The sequence below is a fragment of the Zeugodacus cucurbitae genome, chromosome 4 (assembly GCF_028554725.1).
Source record: "Zeugodacus cucurbitae isolate PBARC_wt_2022May chromosome 4, idZeuCucr1.2, whole genome shotgun sequence".
Classification (NCBI taxonomy): Eukaryota; Metazoa; Arthropoda; class Insecta; order Diptera; family Tephritidae; genus Zeugodacus; species Zeugodacus cucurbitae.
The window spans coordinates 73890200-73912130 of NC_071669.1; the positions used below are offsets into that span (position 1 = coordinate 73890200).

At 38.9% G+C, this 21931-nt stretch overlaps 2 protein-coding genes across 12 annotated transcripts in view; both read right to left on the bottom strand.

The window, feature by feature from the left end:
• The window catches only part of LOC105212922 (SCY1-like protein 2), a 55399-nt gene that overhangs the window by 14609 nt on the left and 18859 nt on the right, over nucleotides 1-21931 (bottom strand). For 8 of the 11 annotated variants that reach the window (XR_008471095.1, XM_054230115.1, XM_054230114.1 and 5 more), the window contains exons 1-15: nucleotides 13462-14757; nucleotides 13193-13318; nucleotides 12990-13088; nucleotides 11493-11648; nucleotides 10155-10275; nucleotides 9921-10016; nucleotides 9652-9797; nucleotides 8089-8219; nucleotides 5736-5850; nucleotides 4939-5084; nucleotides 3347-3500; nucleotides 2986-3162; nucleotides 2706-2778; nucleotides 2397-2533; nucleotides 1756-1969 (exon numbers count right to left, since the gene is read on the bottom strand). Coding sequence is in view for 10 of the 11 variants with exons in the window: in XM_054230115.1 (XP_054086090.1) it covers nucleotides 1756-1969; nucleotides 2397-2533; nucleotides 2706-2778; nucleotides 2986-3162; nucleotides 3347-3500; nucleotides 4939-5084; nucleotides 5736-5850; nucleotides 8089-8219; nucleotides 9652-9797; nucleotides 9921-10016; nucleotides 10155-10275; nucleotides 11493-11648; nucleotides 12990-13088; nucleotides 13193-13318; nucleotides 13462-13641 (2071 nt within the window). In the remaining variant the exon portion in view is untranslated. Of the gene's footprint in view, nucleotides 1-1755; nucleotides 1970-2396; nucleotides 2534-2705; nucleotides 2779-2985; nucleotides 3163-3346; nucleotides 3501-4938; nucleotides 5085-5735; nucleotides 5851-8088; nucleotides 8220-9651; nucleotides 9798-9920; nucleotides 10017-10154; nucleotides 10276-11492; nucleotides 11649-12989; nucleotides 13089-13192; nucleotides 13319-13461; nucleotides 16159-21931 lie in introns of those variants that run through there. The other 3 variants (XM_054230117.1, XM_054230116.1, XM_054230118.1) reach the window with 1 other exon arrangement.
• On the bottom strand, nucleotides 13650-20281 carry LOC128921766 (homeotic protein female sterile-like). The gene is made up of 3 exons (XM_054229938.1): nucleotides 20218-20281; nucleotides 13719-14753; nucleotides 13650-13675 (listed from the first exon to the last, which is right to left on the bottom strand). Exons 1-3 carry the CDS (start codon nucleotides 20279-20281, stop codon nucleotides 13650-13652), a joined length of 1125 nt encoding a protein of 374 aa, XP_054085913.1.

A 21931-nucleotide genomic window follows, 5' to 3' on the forward strand; every position in this document is an offset into this window, starting at 1 on the left:
GGTGACTTTCTACATAAACATACGAGTACATAGACATGTGTAGAGAGTATTTTATATGTGTAATTCGATGTGCAAGGACTTTGGTTTGGCTACATGAATGTGTGGCATTCAAATTGGAGTGGATCTCCGCAATCATAGGCCACAAAATATATAGTCTAATGGCAGCTAGCTCAACTACAAGCTATAGGGCGTTAAAAACTGCTCGCAGCATCTTTTAAGTAGAGAATAATTAGCAATTTATATGCAGTGAGCTTCGCCTCTAAATTAACAGAATTAAAGGCACGTAAACAATATTTAGTGCTGCGAGAAAACAGTAATTATACACCTTCAATCCACCTTTACTGCATACCATTCTACAAGAGACTTTCGGGTTAAGGAATTATGTTTGTCTGCGATTTCATAAATTTGGGGATTAGCGCGGCACAGGCTGTCAAATTGCCACTCGAGGGCACAGAAAGATATTCAATTAGGGCTCTGGAAATAGGCAAGTGTACTCGCACGCAGACAATGCATAGGACGGTTACACAGACGACTATGAGGCAGCAGTCAGCTTAGTACTGTGTACGTGAGCTGCCTACGGCCATGCGAACATTGGCGGCCTCGCTGAGTTTCATGGCCTACCGAATTGATTTATTTGCAAGTCAAACCGCATAGTTGGCGCGACCAGCTCGTCGAAGGCTAAATGTTATTATTGGCCATTTAACAGCCAACCAATGCAGATTACTACATACTCTTATATACTATGTATTGATGACCTTTTTGGTAAACAAAAAAACACATTTTCTACAAATGTTTGTATGTAAGTAAACGTGCATTTTGGCAGGTCTGAGGTTAAAAAGCGCTATGACAATTAATTCTTTTTGAGTGCAAATCATTTGAGTTTTTGGTTCTTCATTCCTTCTGGTGTCAGCTACATATTTTCAGAGAAATGAGGTATTACTCGTGTCAAATGTGTTGGAAGTTTGACATTGTCCCCGAGCGCCGTTGGAATATGATTTTCCATATTTTTGAGTAACTGCAAATCCTCCGCTTTTCTCATCTTTCCAAAACTGTCGAAGGAAGCTGTCGCTTTTTGAATGGAAACAACAATGGAAACTTTCTTAAAAGCGAATAATAAGCTAGAACAAATTACACTGGTGTGACTGCTTTTGTATGCAAAAGTTTTTGAGGCTTTAGGCGCTTCATTTGTTTCAACTCGCACATATATACTTTGCCTCGAAGTTGGTGCAAAATTCTTAAGCCAAATATTTGTATTCAGCATACACGATGTCATGAAAGTAGCTAAGTACTCATTGAGAGCAGTGAAGCGAAATTAAATTTCAACTTTTAAATTGTTTATAAACGCGTCAGCGAAATAAAATTGGTACTTCTGATGGAAGCTTATTATTACTTAAGCGACATATAAACGCTTCACCCAAATGAACTGCCACATAAAGCTGTTTAAAGGTGAAAGTGATTATTCGCTTTTTGGATATTAATGAAGACTGGATGTGAAATAGTTTGGACTTTTCAATTGGAGGAGAAGAATAAACACTTATCCTACTGGATCCACATATTCATTGATATCATGCATAACAGCATTGTTAGCGTGAATAAATATAATTGCATACTTCCAGACTGACGGTCGTATGCCCGCACACATGTCGGTATGCAGAGAAACACGTGCATTTCAGCTGAATCATACGAGTATGTGCATGTGTGCAGTGTAGTTCGTGTGAGTGAAAATGTACGTCTGGTATATGTGTATATATGTACCTCCGGAATTCTTGCGTGCCATATCCTCTGCACTGGATGTTTTCCGCTGATCGATACGCAAATTGGGTATATTGAATGGCGGGGCGTTCATGTTATCCGATGAGAATTGATGTCGCAACGGGCGATGGCGCTCCGGTGATGGTATTGACAGATTGTCCAGTTTCAATTTATTACGTTGCTGACGGTCAATTTGTTCGAGCATCTCCTGCAGCACCTGTTAGAAGTGCGATTGGACATTGGAGAATCGGTTGACACATCAATAGAACTTTATGCTGTGAATTATGTTTCTACATACATATGTACCCCGCAGTCAAACATGAAACTAGCCAGGAAGGAAGTTAAATTATATTTAGAATATTCTGAATGAACAAAATCCAAAAATTCCACAAGGATTTATTGATAGATTATTAATTTTATTTCTATTTTGCACTACTACTGTGAGACTGACCGAAATTGATTAAAAATTAACTAGTCGGCTGACTAGTTACGGTTCTCTTTCATACTAGTCGCAGAATAGTTAAGAACTAGTTGATTTGACTGCCGGGTAGCAATGATAAAACGTATATCTGTGCTTTTGCGAACTGATTACTTGAATGTAGGAATATATGTATGTGAGTGTTATTAGTTTAGCAACATTTTACCTCCACCAGCATGCAGTATTGTTCGAGATTCAATCCCGGATTAACGGTATGCGGTATCAATAGTGGAAGCACATGCGTAGCCATTGTCTCCACGGTCAGACCATACGTTTTATCGACAACCATTTTATGATAGATATCTGCAAACAATTAAACAATTTTCATACATTTTATTTTTTGAGTGAAGAAGCACAAATTATTTGCAAATTACATAAAATTCCTAGAAAATATGACATCAAAAATGAAATGAAGTTCAGTTTCTTTGTGTCTAATATTTTAAATTTATTTACTAGCATTGCATTAAGTACTTACGCACTGTACGCATAACAATATCCGGTTCCGGTATGCGGACATCGCTAAGCAGCTGGAGCACCTCTTCCATCACCTTTTACGGCAACATTGAAAAGCATGTTTTACATATGAAGGCGATGAATAAAAAATATGTAAAGACACATTTTGAAAATTAAAGAAGGGTCTTACATAAAATTAAAGTAATTACATTTAAAAATTCTGATATACTTAAACAAAACACATTGTCAGCTTCGAAGCGGGAAGATGCATTTATTTATACGAAAATTGTTGGTTTACTCACCTGAGCTCGGTCCAGTTTGTCCATGAGCACCTCTATGCAGATAAGTACGTTTTGGACAATCTTCGGATCCGCTAGGTTCTTTTCGAAAACAGATTTCACCTTCGGAATCACCATTCGCCTGATGGACACATCCTCGATATTGTCAAAGACATTTGTAACTGCGACAACAGCAGCGCTCTGTGTGCGGAGAAAAATTATAATTGGTACATAATTGGCTCTCGCCAGAAATTCGCAACTCAAAATAATTATGTGGTTAAATCTAAAAAAACTGTATACAGCACTTATTGGAAAGTGTAGAAAATTTCAGGGTTCGGGTTACACCATGCAAAATTGATGACAAATCAGTATGAGCTTTTTTTACCTGCACTTGTATCGTTGAGCTTTCGAAAGCAAAGAACAACATTGGAATGATGTCGGTGGTGACATCGCCGGGCGCGGTCTTCTCTATAATCAGATGTAAATTTTCCAGCAAGGTGACAGTGGCCTGGATGGATTTGGGCGAGCCGAAAATTACTCTGCAAACGAATTTCAGAAATTAGTTCGTCCATAAATGTCTTCTTCGCCTCATTTGGATAAACTTATGCATATTGAAATTTCGTGATCAAAGTCAAAAGCATTATTTCTTTAAAACGGAGTAACTGAAACACAGTAATTATGAGATACCTACTTACATTCCGCTTGGGCGATTCATTAATAAGTAACTCACAACAACAACAGAAAAAACAGAAAACAAAATTGCCTTCGACTTATGTTTAACTAGCGAATGAAATATGGCTGAAGTTTCCATTTGTCTTCGCTCGTGAACATTCATCTGTGTCGGATGTGTATTTATGTTGAGTTTATTGTCGCACCAAATAGCGAGAAAAATGTAAAGCTCCAATAAGAGGATAAATTTTACGGCGAGCACACAAGGACAATGCGACTTTCGAGTGACAAACTTAAATTGTGCAAACAACTTTTATCGCAACGACGACACTGAGGGACAACATGCCGAACACGAACACAAACGAGAGTCAACAAATCAAGAAAAAGTATGCGAAACAACAAAAACAATCACAAGCACGGTGATGTGTGATGGACGGAGATGAAAAACAAAAACAATGCACACATAGACGAGTACATGAAATTAGAAGGCAAATAAATAAGTATAGTGCCAGCCAGCGGTAATGTCCCGTGTCTATTTGGATTCCACTTGTGTTGGCATGAACCGGACGCAATGAAATGCGCCGAGTACTCCTATTGGTAACCTAATAAAGGCATCTTGAAGTGCAAACGGAAGTGGATGAGAACTCAAAGTGGTGGAAGAAGTACATAGAGCAAATAATAGCAGCTTATGGATAGAACAAAAAAAAAATATATATATATGTATTGTGTGTGAATAAAAATTATATTATAAAACGTTTGGCCGACCTTGGCCTCGATAAACCGATAAACTAATAAAAATAGGTTTTTTTTACCAAATGCAAGTTCATCTGTAAGTGGAGAGCTAAGTCCGTTTGGTATTTATTTTACAAGTTTCTCACACTTTTCGTTGTTTTCTAAAAGAAAGTGAGGAATAGTGGAATCGCAAAAATCGGAAAATGCTCGGGGCATGTTTATAACAAGACTGCTAAAGTATTTTTAGTATATTGTTTTGACAGTGTCATTAGTATATACACGGGGAATGAATTATTCGCTCTATGGAACTTCAAACAATATTACCAATATATTACAGTCAGCACCGTGAGGTTTAAAGAGTCATAATCTACAGCCTTGGTGGTGCATCGAGGTTAATGTACTCGTATATAGCGTGCCCCTTTAAATATACATATACATATATCTGTGCTCTAAAGAAACACTGCCTGGTAAATATATTTAGAATGCTGTTTAAGACAAAATATTAGAATTCGTGTAGAAATATGTATTTCGATTTGTGTTTTTAAATTTGTTTGAAATGAAGTTCGTCTCACTTACTTCATTGTTGGCGCCATAATCGACTCGTACTCGCTCGGCGATGCCTCATGAATGAGCTTAATGACGGGTTGCAGAACAGCTGCCAGCACTTCGCCATTACTGATTTCGGCCTGCAACATTGGCCACACATTTTGCCACCACAATTTCTGCAATAAAAACGCTAATTGTTAGAAACACGAGTAACGCACTGTCGGTCAGCGTAAAATCTTTCTCAAACATAAAAATAATAATTTTGTTACGTTTTTTATTTGCCCAAAGCATTGAGTGAAATTAGCAAGTCATAAAAAGCAGACTGACACATTATGTGTGCGCGAAGGCAGTCGCAAGTACCATCGCCATACCAGTAAGTATGGCGGAGCTCTGCGTGGCAACAGGTCCTTTTATGTGCCAAGCAATGGCTGCCTCATAAATGTGTCGAAATTTCATTTAGCCATTAAGCGCGCACCTGACTCCCTGAATCGCTTAGACGCACAGTCACTTTCTTACGGAATAAATACTCGTACATTTGCAAGGCAAGTTTCGTGGTGGTGGTGGTGGCTCCTTTCATGTTTACTGCGAATACACCTGTTGCATTAATAGTTGTTTTTGCATTTGCGTTTTCGGTTTTTTCTTTTTCCCTTTTCGTTAAATAATGTGAAAAATCTGAATATTACCTACTGCCTTCAATTTGCTCGCGCTGCTGCGAAATCTTCTCTAGACACACAAGCGGCGCGGCATTCAGTGTTTCAGCGCAAGCTTTCCTTAAGTACATATATAAGCATAAAGTGCACAAGTTGTGTTGTGTGCTGGCTACTTACCTTCGGTATCAGCGGCATCGCTTCCATTAGCGTGTTCTTGTAGAAGTGTGATTTCTGCGATGTGTCCTTCATGTTGACCACATCCAGGAACTTGAGCGCATTCACAGCGGGATCACTGAAAGTGGAAACGTACATAAATGTATGTTTAAAAGTAAGCTTTGCACTTTCACAACTAATTTACAACAACTCTGCGGTCCGCAGTCATTAGCCTTTATGCTTGTTAACAGTTAAAGAGATTGAATTTCAACTCAACACACTGTCACAATCAAGTTAACAACACAATTTCATTATTCTCTAACATAACTTAAAGCCTCGAACTTTAACACTCGCATCTAAAGGATTATAAATTCAATATGGACCAAAGAATAGGCGCAAATTAAAAAAAAAAACGCATTTGAAAGAACTGTCTGCCTGCCAGGCTTGGCTATGTGAGCCTCCGCTTGTATGTGTGTTTGTGCCTCAGCCAGCCGCCGCTGCGATTGTGAGTGTTTTTGTTCGCTTCCATTGATGCAGTCGGGCAGCCGAGCAGACAGCCAAACAAACTACACTTAAGCCTTGCGGGTGATGTACTTAACCTGTGTAAACAGTGTGGATCTCGTTTCAACAACAACAACAGCAACAACATGATAGAAATAAGAAATAAAAGAATTGTTGACAACATTTAAATTATCTTTAAAGTGGTTTAATCTCCAGCAGAATGGAAAGCGCAAATATTTGCTTGCTTACGAGTTTCAATTTATCCTTGCATTTGCCTCTCGGTGCGGCCGCATTATTTCAACTCATTCCATTGCCTCCGTCGTGGGTATGCCTATTTACTTGATACTTATTTACTGGTTGCCACATTTGCAAAAAGTTGGGATACATTCTCTCATGTGTTGCTCTGTTTGTAATTTTAGTGAAATCATCTTTCAGAAAGTTTGCTTTTTTTACATTGCAAAATTGATTATTCCTAAGAGGATACCATGAATAAGATCTTCAAATTGGGCTAAGAGCGCAGTTGATCAACTTTGTGAAATCAAGCCCAGCTTATAGTGGCTAATACGCCAGTAATAGTCTGTTAATCTTTGTAACGACCTACTCGTTTGAATGAATTGAGATTTAATCTAAAATTAATTGAACTATTTAACTTAGGCTGGCATTAAAAGTGGTCTGAGTGCTATATGTGGGGTTTTTTCTTCTAGCTTTTCAACATTGAATTTGTTTTTTTAAATAATTACTGAGAGCTTCCCAGTTCAAGTCGAAGATTTCTCAACTTGTAAAATCATGCTTTAATGTGCATATACTATTCTGTATGTCTATCACCATCTTCTGGTCTAGACACAGCCAGCATGCGCCGGATGCGTCAATGTCTCTGCCACTCTCATTACAAAAAGAGGCATCAGCAAATTTCCTCTGGCAATGAGCGAACACACGCAGCTACGCGCCTTATCACAATGCGAGAAGTGCAAAAACAAAGCATAAAGCAAAATCCAAGCCAGTAGACCGTCAAGCTCCGCAACGAATGCCATCAACTACAGGAAAACTGTATTTACACCTTTATATTCGGTTGTAGTCTCCACTTTGCGCTATTCTTCCCATGCCTTCTCCATTAACCCGGACTGTGGTATTTTCCGCAAGTATTTAAATACACGTATTTAGTGTGAGTGTGAGTGTGAGTGTGTCTGCGAGATTATGTCTCAATAAATCGCAATCTCAGAATGGCGTAACACTTGTCAATCAGCATAAGGTTAAGTTAAACAAACCACACTCCAAGCTTCGTCAACACAGTACGGTACATCCTCTGACACATATTCTAACGCACATCTGCTTAACGTAAGTAAGTAAGTCGAGTTGGTGTTGGCGGCGATTCTCACACAGAATCCTAACACATTCACACACACACAAATTCCATGACATTGTGATACTTTATATAAATAAATCTCTTTCGTGGGGCGCTATTTCTTTATTCCGTCACTCGGGGTCAATTGTTTCGAAGCATGAAGAAGCAGAGAAACGTGTTACGCTACGTAAATAATAATTTTAAGGGCATTTGAAGTGCGGTGAATATTTGAAAGCTTCATTCTTCGTCGCCCTTCGCATTTCAAGGAATTCTGAAGAAGTTTTCGTCTTTCGTCTCGTTTCCTTTCTCGTCTTACATATATTATTCATATTATATATATTCATTATATTCCGAGTTAAGTCAATATTTTGCAGATGTTTTAATTCGCCATTACATTATAACATATTTTAAGATGTTTCCTACTTGTGACTAATAATACCTTATATTTGTTATATCATGTGCTATATAATTTTTAATTTTAGCTGGTGTTCTAATATATGAATAATTAATATACTTTTCAGGTCTCGTACTTACCTAAAGTATTTAATCAATTGTAAGAGCTGAGCCGTCGGTCGTGCGGTGGGATCTCGACTAACCAAACGTGAGGTGGCCTCTTGGAGTGGTACCGGCACTCGCGGCAACATTTTCTGCACGGACTCTTCCAGCTGAAAAATTCAATAATTTAATAAGTGAATGTCAACTTTGAATTACAAAATGTAAAATATAAAAGAAATAAGAACCTGCCTTTGTAATTTATTAGAACTCTAAATTTTGGGTTTAAACTAAAACTGAAATTCTTTTTTTACTTGTCAAATTGCAAATAGTTTTGTTGATTGAAATTGTAATATTTTAAAATTTCATTTGATTCAGATAAGATTAAAGTCGAGAAAACAAATTCATTTCACACAAGTGGTGATAACTCAACCTTTTGTGGTGAGCGAAAAGTTTCCTGTGCCACTGCTCTCAGAAGCGCTGAGCTTCACTTCATCAATGTCAACAGCACTTTTCGCATAAACTTCCGATACTTGTGTTCACTTGAAAGTTAAACTTGATAGTCTGCATTTAAGACTCTTCAACGCAGAATTTCACTATTCCATTTTATCCGAGCTCTTCTCGAGCACAAACACTTCAAACTGGCCAATAACCAAAAACAAGAAATGCAAAGGAAAAATGTCTGCCGCCAAAGAGTCAATTTACAATTGTTTTCTCGGCGCTTTGCAAAGACTCGCACCTTTTCAGAGAATTCAGTTGTTGTGGCAGTTGAATGCTAAATATTTGCATGCATATATACACACGCATTCTGCATGAGATAGTATCTAAAAATGCTGAAGAAAAAGTTGCACAAATTGCATGAAGCACTGTTAGTTTCAAGAAGAGAGGCACATTTGAATTAGACATCTCTGCAACGTTTATATCTGAAAACGTAAAGGGGTTCGCGAATTTTCTAAACAGAAGAAACACCGAACGTTGTGAAATTGAATTTTTCTTTTTAATCGTGGATAAAAAGGCATTAACTTTGATTCAGACATTCATATTTGAAAGGCAATACGAATTCTATGTTTGCATATTACCACTGTATTCTAGTAATTCTTTTCAAGCATATTTCATGCTGTCAGTGAGACGCTTAGTTTGGTTGAAATTCAATTTTCCCTTCTCACTTGTGCATTTATTTCCAGTTCCAGGTAAAGCTTTAGGTTTTGTACTCGTAACGAAGTTATGAATTTCATTAGGATTCGTAGAAAATTGCTTATTGAATTTACCGTTAACTCGCATACGTTATAGAGTGCAAAGCTGACGGTCCTGTGGACCGGTGGTGAGTGGCGTTTATGAATAGGGCACAGTGTGTACAGGATTTTTTCGATGTTAAAATACTAGTATTGCAAATAATTTGTTTATGAGATTTGTTTATGAGACTCAGAGATTAACAAAGTTCACATAAAATAAATTTCTCAGTTGCCATCGAAATGCAGTGAAATTCCCCAATACGGACAGATCTTCATAAACCAACAAAAGCAATGCGAATATTATGAGGCATTTCACTGTAGTTGGTTATTCACTGCTGGTGTTCATTCTAAAATATATATAAATATTACTTACCGACTCCAACTGCTTCATATAATTCGACACTACATTGCCGGCTTGGATGAGCGGTCGTCCATTGTTGAAAGCCGCACATATTACCAAGCCCAAAGAGAACATGTCACTAAGTAGGCTGCCCTTCGAAGTTAATTGAGTCTCAGGAGCTGCGAAAATAAACACGAAATACAAATGTTTTGATGCGATCATTTCACAGAGTAACTAAAGAACTTAATACATTTATAGTTCTAATACTAGATTTAATCTACTGTGACCAACTTTCAACTTACCCATGAAATCCAGATTTGGTTGAGCCATTTTTGAAACCTTGTTACTCCAAGGCGGGCAAGGAACGAACTCATTTACATCAGTCTCACTCATTCGTTCTGTTGAAGATAAACAATTCGCATACACACACTCTTATTAAATTTAATATCAATTAGTTGATAGGAAAGTTTTTCGTCCATAGGTAGGTTGGCACTAACTAATTAAAGTTAAATTAAATTTTTGCATAGGGTACTCACCTATAAATTCTAGGCCTGCCAGTTTCCAGGTACCACGCTTGGTTACTAATATAGATGATGGACACACATTCCGATGAATGACGTGGCCCGAGTAGTGCAAAAATGATAAAGCTTCCACTAGCTGGAAGAGAAGGCAAACAATTATGCACATACAGTCCAACACAAACGCAATTATAACGGCAAATTTCAATCTTTCGTGTTTATACTCGTAGTTGAAGTGATACTTCATTGCTTTGTTATAATTTCTGCCAAATGATTTTTCTTTTTTGGCATTTAAGCGCACACTATTTACCCATTTCAATCGAAGGCTTTTCTTCTAAATAAACTTGAACTGGTATTAAATGCTCAAAACTCAGCCATGCTTTGAAACTTACAACAACTTAAAGTTTACAATTAAATCAAGTGGAAAGTTCAAAAGTTTCACTTTGGCATCAGATAGTTTCGGTGTTGCCGAATTTGCCAAACTTAATAGTTCTGCTATAATTTTCCTTTTAAGTCGAATTTACTGCGCAATTCTCCTTTTGCACTGGAAAAGTGGATTCTGCAGATGCTTCAAGAAATTTGTAGAATTACGCAGATGTTGCAGAGATTAACTCTTATGTGGAATGGAAGAATGAAAAATATTGAAAATTTTAAAGCTTCCGGTAAATTTCGACCACAAATGGAAATTTACTTACATGCGATATTAAAGTTGAATTAATACATATGAAAGATCCCGTTACTCGATTCGAACTCTTCGCATAACTTTGTATTAAAAAACTATTTGCAGATTACAAATGTGAGTAAATCATTTCCCCAAGCAATTTTGGTAGAAGTAAGTATTTATTTTCACTTAAGTAGATTAAATTTACAAAGCCAACAACAATAAAAAGTATATCAAAATCAAAATTGAAAATCTCAACCGCCGTGTTAATTCCTCAAATCGTGCCAAATAAAAAAAAAATCGTTAATCCCAAACTCAACATTTGAATTCACCTAGAGACACATTTTAGGAACAGAATGCAAAACAGTGTTTGCTGACTAGTGTAGATATTATTCAAACATAATTCGCTCTGGATTTTGCAATGCCATTTGCTAATCGAAAGATCTGTCGATGACTTCCCATTGAATCCATGTGAACATTTGTGAAATTCAATTGTTCTCTTGTTGGTGAAAATTGTGCACTCAAATGAAAGTAGCAAGTCAAATATAAAGCTTAAAATAACTGTAAATGTTGTAATTGGTTTCATATTTCTCAAATTATTTTTATTTTTTTGGTTAGGCCACACACGCACACACTCACCCACACACAGATATAGATTGTACATTGGTTTTATAGTTTTTGTGTTCGAAACTCACTTGTAGAAAACCGTATTTCCATTCGATATCCAGAAAATTATACTCCTTTGCATGAGCTGGTCGCTGTGGCCCTGCTGCGTTCTGTTGCTGACTGCTCTGCGCGCCCGTCCCGCCACTGTTCGACGGCATGCCCATATTTTCATAAGTTTTTGATTCCTGCAAACGGCAGACAGAGACAGAATAATTGTTATCGAAAAGAGCCAAAAAATGTTGATTTTGTTGGTATCCACTTATATAAGGTAAACACTTGTATGAGGTTATAAAAAGCAAGGCAAAGTGGAAGTGGAAGTTACTGAGATTAAGGTATTTTCTCTGAATAAAAACATTGTTTCCCACCAATATTGGACAGCTATGAACTACTTCTCCGACCAGATCGACCTTTAAACACACGCAAATTTAGACGCAGGCGACTCAGGTGCACGTAATCAAATGCAAATGTCGGTTAGCGGGGGCGAAGTGTGAGACGCGTAAACTGTCTGTGGTGTATCAATTTCCGCAAAACTGCACACAACACTCCCACCTGCCTGGAGATAACAAACGTTCTCTTCTTCGAGGCTCATACTCCCAGTTAGATATGTGCTTGTATGCATATAACGCCAGCCCCTTGCCCTCTTCGCTGGCAGGTGACACAGTGTCAAATCCAGCTCTGGCAGCCTGTGGTGCATATACGCTGTACGCTCACGCCAAGCGCAGGCGTTGATAGGTGAAACCGTATTCGGGGCGTTGCGTGTTGAGGATATGTTGGTGGGCAGAAAAGCAGCGGAGAATATGTGGTGTGTTTACAGTGGGCGGATGAGCAGTGGCTCTGACATTAGAACCCCAGCATTAGTGGTCGATGTAAGCCGAAATGTGAAAAGTTTATCTGTCGAATTGTGCCGCACGTGACCGAAAGCCGAACACGCACGCTCGGCTGTCTCAACGCATTGGAGTACTTAGTGACCTATGTGTAGTGTTTATGTAACTTCACCTTTGTGCAGGTGACTTTTCCAAACCACTGTGGCAAATAATAAATTCGTTAACTTCCGTAGTCTATTCGACTGACAAAATAGTGCTGAACTTAACAAAGTCATAGAACTTTAGAAACATTATTTATACAGAATATTCTCTGAGGATGAAAGAAGCGAATCCATTGATAAAAAAAATTTCCTCAGATACGCTATATATGTACATGTTTAGTAATCAGATCACGTAGAATTTAAAGCGATCATCCAAAAATGAAAAGTGTATTTAAATGTTTGTCCTTGAACAGCCTGAATTATCCACTTATATGTTAAACCGCAAACCGAAAGAGTACTCACTGACGCTGTTCGCGAAATTTGGTTCAAAATGAGGTCTACAAGATATGACATTAACCGGTAAGATGAGCTATGGTCATCTTGAAGGAATGTTTTAAATTTGTTAATATCTTTTATAATGAACAATCATTTTTATTGTCTCTCATCCCGTTCTTTTTGCATATAAAACATGTTGGCTTTGAATTTGAAATATTCTACTTACATGAAACGCCAAAATATTAGAAAGACTAGCGAAGATAGGTTCAGTGGCGAAAGCCAAAGTATCTGTCGACTCTTCCACTGTGTGTATAACTTGTAGAATCTGTGATTTGAATAAGAACAAAAATACACATTGTATAAGAAACAAGTGAGGCAATCAAACCCCAATACATATCTGATATCTACAAACGGTAGTTATCAACTTACTCTAGGGTGACGAAAACGCTCCATTGTCTTTACAGAGTTTCGAAGTAGTTCCGTTACTGTCTCTTTACGTCGCGGTTTATGAAGTTTTTCAGCAATTTTCTTCTCGAAAACAAATATAGAACATTCCTAAGAAGAGAGCAAATAAATAGAACATTATTTATACCCTATTAACGGACTAATCGATGAGATCTGCAGATGCTTTTTGTAATATTAGTTTTGTGTGGAACATATGTAATATATAAATAATAAATTGATATGACTTTACTCACCCTGCCGTCACTTTTGCGATAGCCATCATGTATCCGCCACACCAGCTCCGGACCTGCACAGGCCACTTGTTTGCCAATCTCGAAGTACTGACTGATAGGATTTGCATCGGTGATGTTTTGCAGGGATGTGGATGCCGTATTGGCACTCTTGAATTTAGAGAACATTGTACCGGCGGGCATTCCGTCGATTAATTTCGAGAAAACATTCGAAAAGCTGCCCTGCCGTTTAGGAACACCACCGCCAGCGCCACCGCCACCCGCGCCGGAACCAGCACTGCCAACTTGGCCTTGGCCAACACCCGCACCACTACCACCAACACCACCAGCACCACCTATTAACAAGAAATCATTCGCTGTAGCTACACCGCCTTGTGTCGCTGCTGTTGCGCCTGCGCCAGATGGTGAACTGATTGAGAGCCGCCCACGTGCCGTCGATGTGGTGCCACCTATTAATTGTGAACCGCTGCCCGCGCCGCCGCTAACTCCTCCAATACCGATGCCAACACCGCCACCAATACCAACCGCTGTTGTTGCCGTCGAATAGCCATTCACACTGCCCCTGCTCAACTGTTGACCAGCCGGCGACACTACGCTTGTTCCACCAGCACTCAGCACCGCACGGTGACCATCTAAACCGGGCGCTATGCTACCACTGCGCGAACCTGCCGAACCGCGTACACCAACACCGCTGCCGCTTCCACTATTGCCACTGACGCCACCCGCTACTGGTAGACGTGCTCCCGCGGATGCATACAAACCTGCCGCGCCAACTCCAGCTCCGACTGCTATACTGCCGCGCGCTCCCTGTGGACCCTGTGCCGCGACCACTGGCAATATTCCGATTGCGCTTCCACTTCTGCTCGTTCGCTGCTGCAGCTCCTCAAGGCTATCGTAACGCGAGAAGACTCTGGCCGCCGTTGTGGCCGTTGTTATTGCGGTTGTCGCTGGGTTAATTGAACCAAAAGTCGCCGGGTCGTTCGCTGCTACCGCTGCAGCTGTGGACGCCACGCAAGCAGTTAGCGGCGCCTGCGTTGGCTGCTGTTGCCTCTGCTGCTGCTGCTGCTGCGGTGGAGCGGTTGCTTGCTCTAGCGCCTGCTGCGCCTGGAGCTTCGGCTGCGCCTGCTGGAACGGTTGCGCTTGTTGTCGCTTTTGCTGTTGATGCTGATGTTGAGGCGATTGTGTTTGCGGCTGCAGCGCCTGCTGCTGCTGCTGCGCTTCACGTTGCACCGCCCTATGTTGCGGCTGGTTGAGTATGTGCTGCTTGAGCTGCTTCCAACGTTGCGCTATTTTGGCTAATTAAATTATACCCCAACACTGTATGAAATTCCGTATTCATTAAACTATGTGCGTGCTGGTGTGTTAGTGCTTGTGTGCCTATGTAATTCTCTGGTGAATGTTCCTAATGCTTCGTGTATTTTTGTATTAATAGTGTGTGTGTGTTGGTGTTGTTGTTGTTGTTGTTTGTGCGTGCAGATAGTTGTGGGTTAGTATTACCTGTATGCCTAGTTGTGATAGTGTTGTTGTGTGCGTTTAAAATTGAAAATTTTCACAACTGTATATTTTGTGATGGTGTTGTTGTAATTGTTGTTTGTTGTTGAGACAGACTATATTGTGCACGGCGTATATTGTGCTTGCTGGGATTTCATTGCCGTTTATACGGTTATACTCGTATAGTTGTGGCTGCCGTTGGCTCTCGTACACTCGTTCGCCCACGCCCGACCGTCCAATTAGTTACGGCCAATCAATTTAATAAACTCCAAACAACGGCAACAATATTGAATTTGTATCCCGGCAGGCCTGTCAGTTGCGGGCAATGCCAGCTTTCAGCTCTGAGTGTGTGAGCCTGTGTGCGTGCGCTCAAATTTGTGTGTAGATTTCTAAGCCTGTGGCTTGTCAGAGCTGCTTTGGGAATACGGCTGTTGTGACGGCGGCTCGACCATCAGATAGTTTGCCGCTTGCGGGCGTAGTCAACCGGTTGACGTGCGGTTGTGTGTGCTGATGCGTCGGTTGCAGTAATTATGATTGTTGTTGTTTGTTCAGTTGTGGTCGTCAGCACTGATGTATGGTTGTTGATTACTCTTTCGCCGCTCTAAACTGCTAATTCATGCAATTTAATTCTTGAGTTCTTTCTCTATGTCTCTGTCTGTCTCTGTTGTTGTTGTTGTTTAATTGCACCGCTTGTGGCCACGAAAGAACGGGAATTGCGAACCTATCTCAGTTCGCCGACAATTCGACCGACAATTGCGAGCGTGTCAAATTTAGCAATTACAACGATAGAATTTCTAAATGCTCGCGCAATGCCACTGTGTCTCCTGTCCGCGCTTATAAACGTATGTATATATGTGAGCTAATTTTGCTTGTCACTCTGCCACTCTTGCGATTTCTTTCTCTCTCTCTCTCTCCCTTCACTGACTGTGCAACATTTGTTTCAACTTTATTGCTACAATTAATCAAATTCAATGGTTGACAAGTGCTGCGGAAGACTTTGTTCATTTGGCGTCCCTCCAACTCATGCCAGTCGTGCGTGCGGCTCGTTTGCGTGTGGCTTCGTTTAAGTTGTTATTTCACACCTAATTATGATTGATATAAATTGATTTGCGACAGTTGTCGCTTTGCTTGTTGTCAGTCGTTTTGTAACTCAAAACTTTTGTTGCCATTCGCCGACAAAGGCTCTCAAGGACAATGGCTGCGACAATTCTAAACAGAGGGAGGTACAAAAATAGAAAAGAAAATTAAAGAAGGCAATTCAAGGTGTTTGCATTATGCAAATGTTAGCTAGCTTTAGTCACTGAAGCACCCCCTTGCATGGGGAGTAATTTCTGAATCTTCACTCTAAACAATGTCTAAGGCATTCTTCCGATTGGATTTGTATTTTGTGTCTACCACAAGTAACGCCATTGATGTTATGTATTCCGCAATCATTTTCAAATGTCAGGCTTATCAAAACAGTCAATGTAAATAAGGAAAATGCCGACTAAATTGAGTTATATAGAAATAGATGATCCCCATTATTGCCGCTATAGCATCGGCCCAATCGAACGCCCCACTTAACATATGTTTGTACTCGTACACATGTACAACGGTAAAAAGCGCATTAATTTTAGTACTAATAAAATCTCAATCGCTATATGCCATTCGACAGGCAGACATAAATTTCCACATAATGGTATGAACACAGCCGTACACCGCTGCGTATGAGTGCAAGTGTGTGTGTGTGTGTGTGTGTGGGTTAGCCATCGAACGATATTGCCTCAACTACAAAACGAACACGTAGCGGCAATTTGATGATGCAAACAAAAGCAGTAAAACCAAACACTAAATAAAAGAGACGACAATGGCAAACAATTTGCACTCTCCAAACAATGGCCTTTGTCGCAGTAAAGTAACGAAGCAACCTAACAATACAACCAAAGAGAGACCATCCATATAGTATATATCATATACACTGTCTAAAGAACTTTTAGTGGCACACACACTAACTTTGAAAGGTCAGGTTGCAATACTAATGAAAAATTAATTACTACCAAATAAGTGGTTGTAAAAAGTGGAATCGCGTGATACAATGAAAATAGCATTCGAGTAAGCTGATCAATATACCATAAGGGATTAAAAATAGCTAAAACACTGGCTTTGGCGAAATCAAGTCAAGTTCAAGTCTTTTCTGATTATTTCAGAACATCTCTTTCATCTCTTTTAATTAATTACTGAAGACTTATTATTTATTATTTTAAATTTATCAAAATCAAACCAAAATGTTATCCAACCAATACGTCTGTTCTTCTAATAGGCTTTTGCTTCTCATATGAAATTTTAATAAAATAGTTTTAAATAATTACAATTGTTGTTGGTAGGTAAATGAAGTTAAATCTAAATTTTAATAGAATGGTGCAGGTGAATTGCTGTTAATTGCAATTGTAAAATAACAAAATGGTGAGCAAACCTACACTACTCGAATTCCAATTTATTAAGGGGTTAGGGGTAGTCAGGATTTTCAAAAAATCAATTTTTTTGCATTTTCGTTAAGTGTAATATCTTACAAATGTACCCTGAAAATTACTCTTGAAGTTTACCCGATAATTGCTTTTAGAGTTATTCGACAAATAACAACGAGCGCTAGGGCTCTCCAACACGCTAGTGTGAAACTTTAAATGATTCTTTCTCAAAACTATGTTTTTTGAACTGGTGACAACTGTAACTCGAAAACCGCTGGGGAGATTTTAATAATTTCAACAGCTTTTAGAATACATAATAAACTCAGGCCTAAACCAAAGATTTTTTTTTCAAAATTTTTGATTTTTTAAGACCAATTAACTGTTGATTTTTCCCGAAAATCTAGAAAAAAATTTCCTGAGGCCGACATTTTGATAATTTTTGAAATAAAAAAAATTTGGTTCAGGCCCAGGATTATCTATTTATAAAATTATTTTTTTAGCCGATTGATTTTAGATGAATCTCCACCAAGGACTTATGATTGTCCCCACAAGAATCTTTTTCTGAAACTGGGTCAACACAGAGCTATAATATAACTTTGGAGTTTTTTTTTCAAATTTTCGTGAGTTTAAGTCAAAACATTGTATAATAATGGCATATTATTACTTTTATAAAATATTATGATTTAATGGCAAAAAAATTACTGAAAATTGTAATTTTTACGTGTCTCTGACTACACCTAACCCCTTAAAGAAATTTGATTTAATTTATTTAATTATTTTTTTTTTTTGTAAAACGGGTAAACGTGTCGAATGCTTTGAAATTTCTAATACTCTCCACTTCACAAATATCTCAATAAAAATTATCAAGCGTCCTTTCAAGTGTATAATTAGATGTTTTAATCGCCTGATTCCCCTTTTATTTATCTATCATGTTAAATGGCTTATTAGCTATCAGCTGCCTTGAAAAAATGTGTATTAATTAGGGTACTCAAAACTCATTTACTTGTACAAATGTTTGTATTTAGAACATATAATTCTGTATGTTCCGTGGTGAGCAAAACATACACACGTTTAACAGGTAAGTTTTACTTCTTGCTTGTCATCAGGAATATGTAACTGACTACTTCTAAAATAATACATAATTACTATATATTTCATTTCACATTTGGCTCGAAGTTGATTTTGAAATATGGCATTTGAAACAAAAATGGAGAGTGATCACAATTCCACTTTATTCTCAAATGTGTCCGTGAAGCGACTTTTGCTTGCAGAATTGTGATTCTTATGCAATGCTTCAATAATGTATGAAATGCCGTATGGGGCAACAGATATTGGAGAATGCGCAGCATGCAGCAGTGTCATTTGAGAATGGCTGGCGCTGGCGCACACCTTCCCCACAGCTTATGTGAAGCTTGTGTAAGCAATTTATGTGCTATCTAGAAAGACCATTTTGTACTTACCACATTCGTAAGCCTCCGCTGTTTATTTGTATTATTGAATATTTCATTGATATCCCTGATAGTTTAATGGCGTGTACAATGGCGCTTTCTAATAATTTAAGAATGCACTTTGCAGCTACAGTGAACATTCGATTTCCTTTACACCGTTATTTGTATGTCAGTGCAGAAAATATTTTCAGAATTTTTAACACACAATCCCAAAGTTCAATTATCTGAAGCCGACCTAATTTATGTGAATCTGTCAACGTTATGAATACACACAATCTCGCCTTACATCTCTAAGAATTAGTATTGAATTCGTTGAATATGAAGCAAAAGAAAATTAGAAACAGTTACATTATAGAATGCCCCAAAAATCGATCAAAAATTGTAAAGGCGAGCTTTTGCTGTATGCGGACAACAAATGTTCTGGTCTAACTTTTTCCTAGAAATGCCTACGCCTCCCCTCTATTGCTGTTCAGATCCATAGTTTCTTCGAACTGTCTATCAAAAGTCATGAATTTCATGAATCGATTCAGATGTAAAGATTCCCCAGTGAAGTAAAGCATTTTCTTAGTAATTCAGCTTAAATACTTTGTTCCGAGGGATGGCACTTGAGCACTTCGATTGCGCTTTCTCTTTCTACTCCCTTTTTCTGTATCCCGTTATTCAATTTGTGATGTCAAGACTTTGTTCATAGGAATTTCTCAGCTTCTTCCACAGTTTTTAACAAGTAGCAATCGAAAGCAACAAAACTAAAATTGTGTCTTCAATTTTCTCCACCGACAACGCTATCAACACAATTTCGCTCTGGCGACAGACAGTATAATAACAAACTAATCTTTCATATTAACATAATTCCTATAATAAATATCAAAATCATGTGTCATGCGTTGCTTGCTGTGGAAATAAATATAATATATTGGGGTACAAGCAACCGCGCTCCAGCGACGAATCGTGCTGCAGACGGACACACATCCGCAATTTGGAATAAAGTTTTTTCTGCTCACACGCAGCAGTTACTTCTACTATATATGCATGTGTGTGTGGGTGGATGTGAATTTGAGAATATATAATATTTATGATGGAATGTGTGTGCGAATACACCGAACGCAGAATCGATACTTTCATCAGTCTTCGCGTGTAGTTGCGTTCACTTTGTACCTCAAAATAGCGGTTTAACGTCTAAGCCATTGCAGTAATTTGATTTCCGGTCTATCACCCTTTGAATCGCTCAACAGCCGGAAATTATTTCCTCGCCCCACTCTTATATTTGCTCAACCAACCACTAACCACTGCAGCCATAAATGTGCATGTGAGCGGGTGTGTGTGTGAATTGGAAAAGGGTAAAGTGGCAGAAATATAGAATTGTAAATTGCACAAACGGGATTTGAAAGTGTTCTGTGCACCAGGCGCCCGGCGTCCGGCACAGCGCAGCGCAGTGGTCATGGCAGCCAACCGAATGACCAGCGTTTAATATTATGCGCTTGTGCGTGTTGCAGCATAAAATTGTATGCCCATTTATCGGAGCATCGCCATCAAATTTAAGTGAGCAACAGCAATATACTCGTACAGCGGCAAACCGGTCGGGCTGGCAGCCACGCACACACACATTGAAAAGTTGAGGAGCATTGCTCACCTCAGTGTGGCGGGAATGGTGTGAATGGAAAGAGCTGCTGTGCTGAGACGATATCCGTGAGATATCCGCTTTGTTGACTAAGACTTCCCAAGCTCATTATAGATTCTACAGCTGTCTTCAACCGAAAGTAGATGAGCACTAAGTAAAGTGTATTGTTAACTAAATTTAAGTGTTTATGAGGAAAAATAAGAACTATCCGTTATAAACGGGTGTGCCCAGTTTTATTAAAGCCAATTCAAAGCCAATTCAAAGAAATGCCGAACGTGCTTTGTAACGGTGTCGAAATAAATTAGAAAGAACTGCTGAACTTTGATTAATAATTTTCGATGCAGTGCACGTGCTCCGACCTCAATGCCTCCTTTTTAGCTTTCACACTAAAACCCAAATAAATAAATTTTTCAATAATTCTCCTCAAAATAATCAAACTACAAATCTCGAATTCTGCTTTTTGACAATAAAAAATATAACAAAACCAATTCTTTTGTTGATTCTCTTCATGAATGTATACAATTTCATAGCATTTACGATTTGGACTCGGTAGGAGTTTTAACCCACACTTCACCAAATGATAGACACTCGCGAAAGGAATGATAGACACTCATTCACGCAACACAGCGAATTGGCTGACAAATGTCAGATTTCGTACGCAAACATCCGATGATCGCCAGATTCTAAACCTTCTTCTCATTCACCGCCCAAATAAATGTTACTCATACGACGTGGCATACTCCGCATTTACATATTGTTATAAATACATACATAGAGCATTCCATTGTTTCCTCGCTTTGCTTTCATTTCACTGAAAGTGTCGGAAGCACGCCCCCAACAAATTATCAACAGTTTGACACGCTTTTTGCGAAATTTGGTTAATTAAAATTTTATTTTTATTTTGTGAATTGCTGCATGTAAACTCGTGTAAATCTCTGCAAAGCTATATTAAATAAAAGCGAAACATTTTCAACTGTAATACATTGATCCCGCCCGTTGAGCTGCGCAGCTCAAAGGCACGCAGACACACACACACACACTCTACAGGCAACAGGCAAGTAAATATGCACGCACAAATATGAAATAGATGTGGTTGTGTGTTTGTGTGTATGGGACACAAGAGTTCTACGATGCCTCTGCAAAAGGCACAATCGCTTCTACAAATATGAAAGCAGGCAGCAAAATAAATAAATGAATAACAAGCGAAAGTAAAGAAAATAAGGAAAGTAGGCACAGTCCGACGGTGACAGGCATAAATAAGGAGTAGGACGGGAGAAAAACAAGCAAACAAGATTTATAAATAGCAGCATTCGCGTACAAAACAATTGACGCAAAGTGGTCGCGATGCTGGCTGAGCCTTGCGGTGGCAATGGCCATGACGATGGCAGTAATGGCGACGGTGGCGGTAGCGGTGACTACGCTGCCACTTCCAGTTCTGTGGTAGTCATGGCGGTTTCTGCTGTCACAAGCAA

Excerpts from the sequence above, each read along its gene's own strand:
- LOC128921766 (XM_054229938.1), bottom strand. The coding sequence starts at position 20,281 with ATGACCACTGCGCTGCGCTGTGCCGGACGCCGGGCGCCTGGTGCACAG. Across the intron at positions 14,754-20,217 it reads ACAGAACACTTTCAAATCCC|CCAAAATAGCGCAACGTTGG; the intron begins GTTTGTGCAATT and ends TAATTTAATTAG. Across the intron at positions 13,676-13,718 it reads CAGTGCTGGTTCCGGCGCGG|CTTTTCGAATGTTTTCTCGA; the intron begins GTGGCGGTGGCG and ends ACGGCAGGGCAG.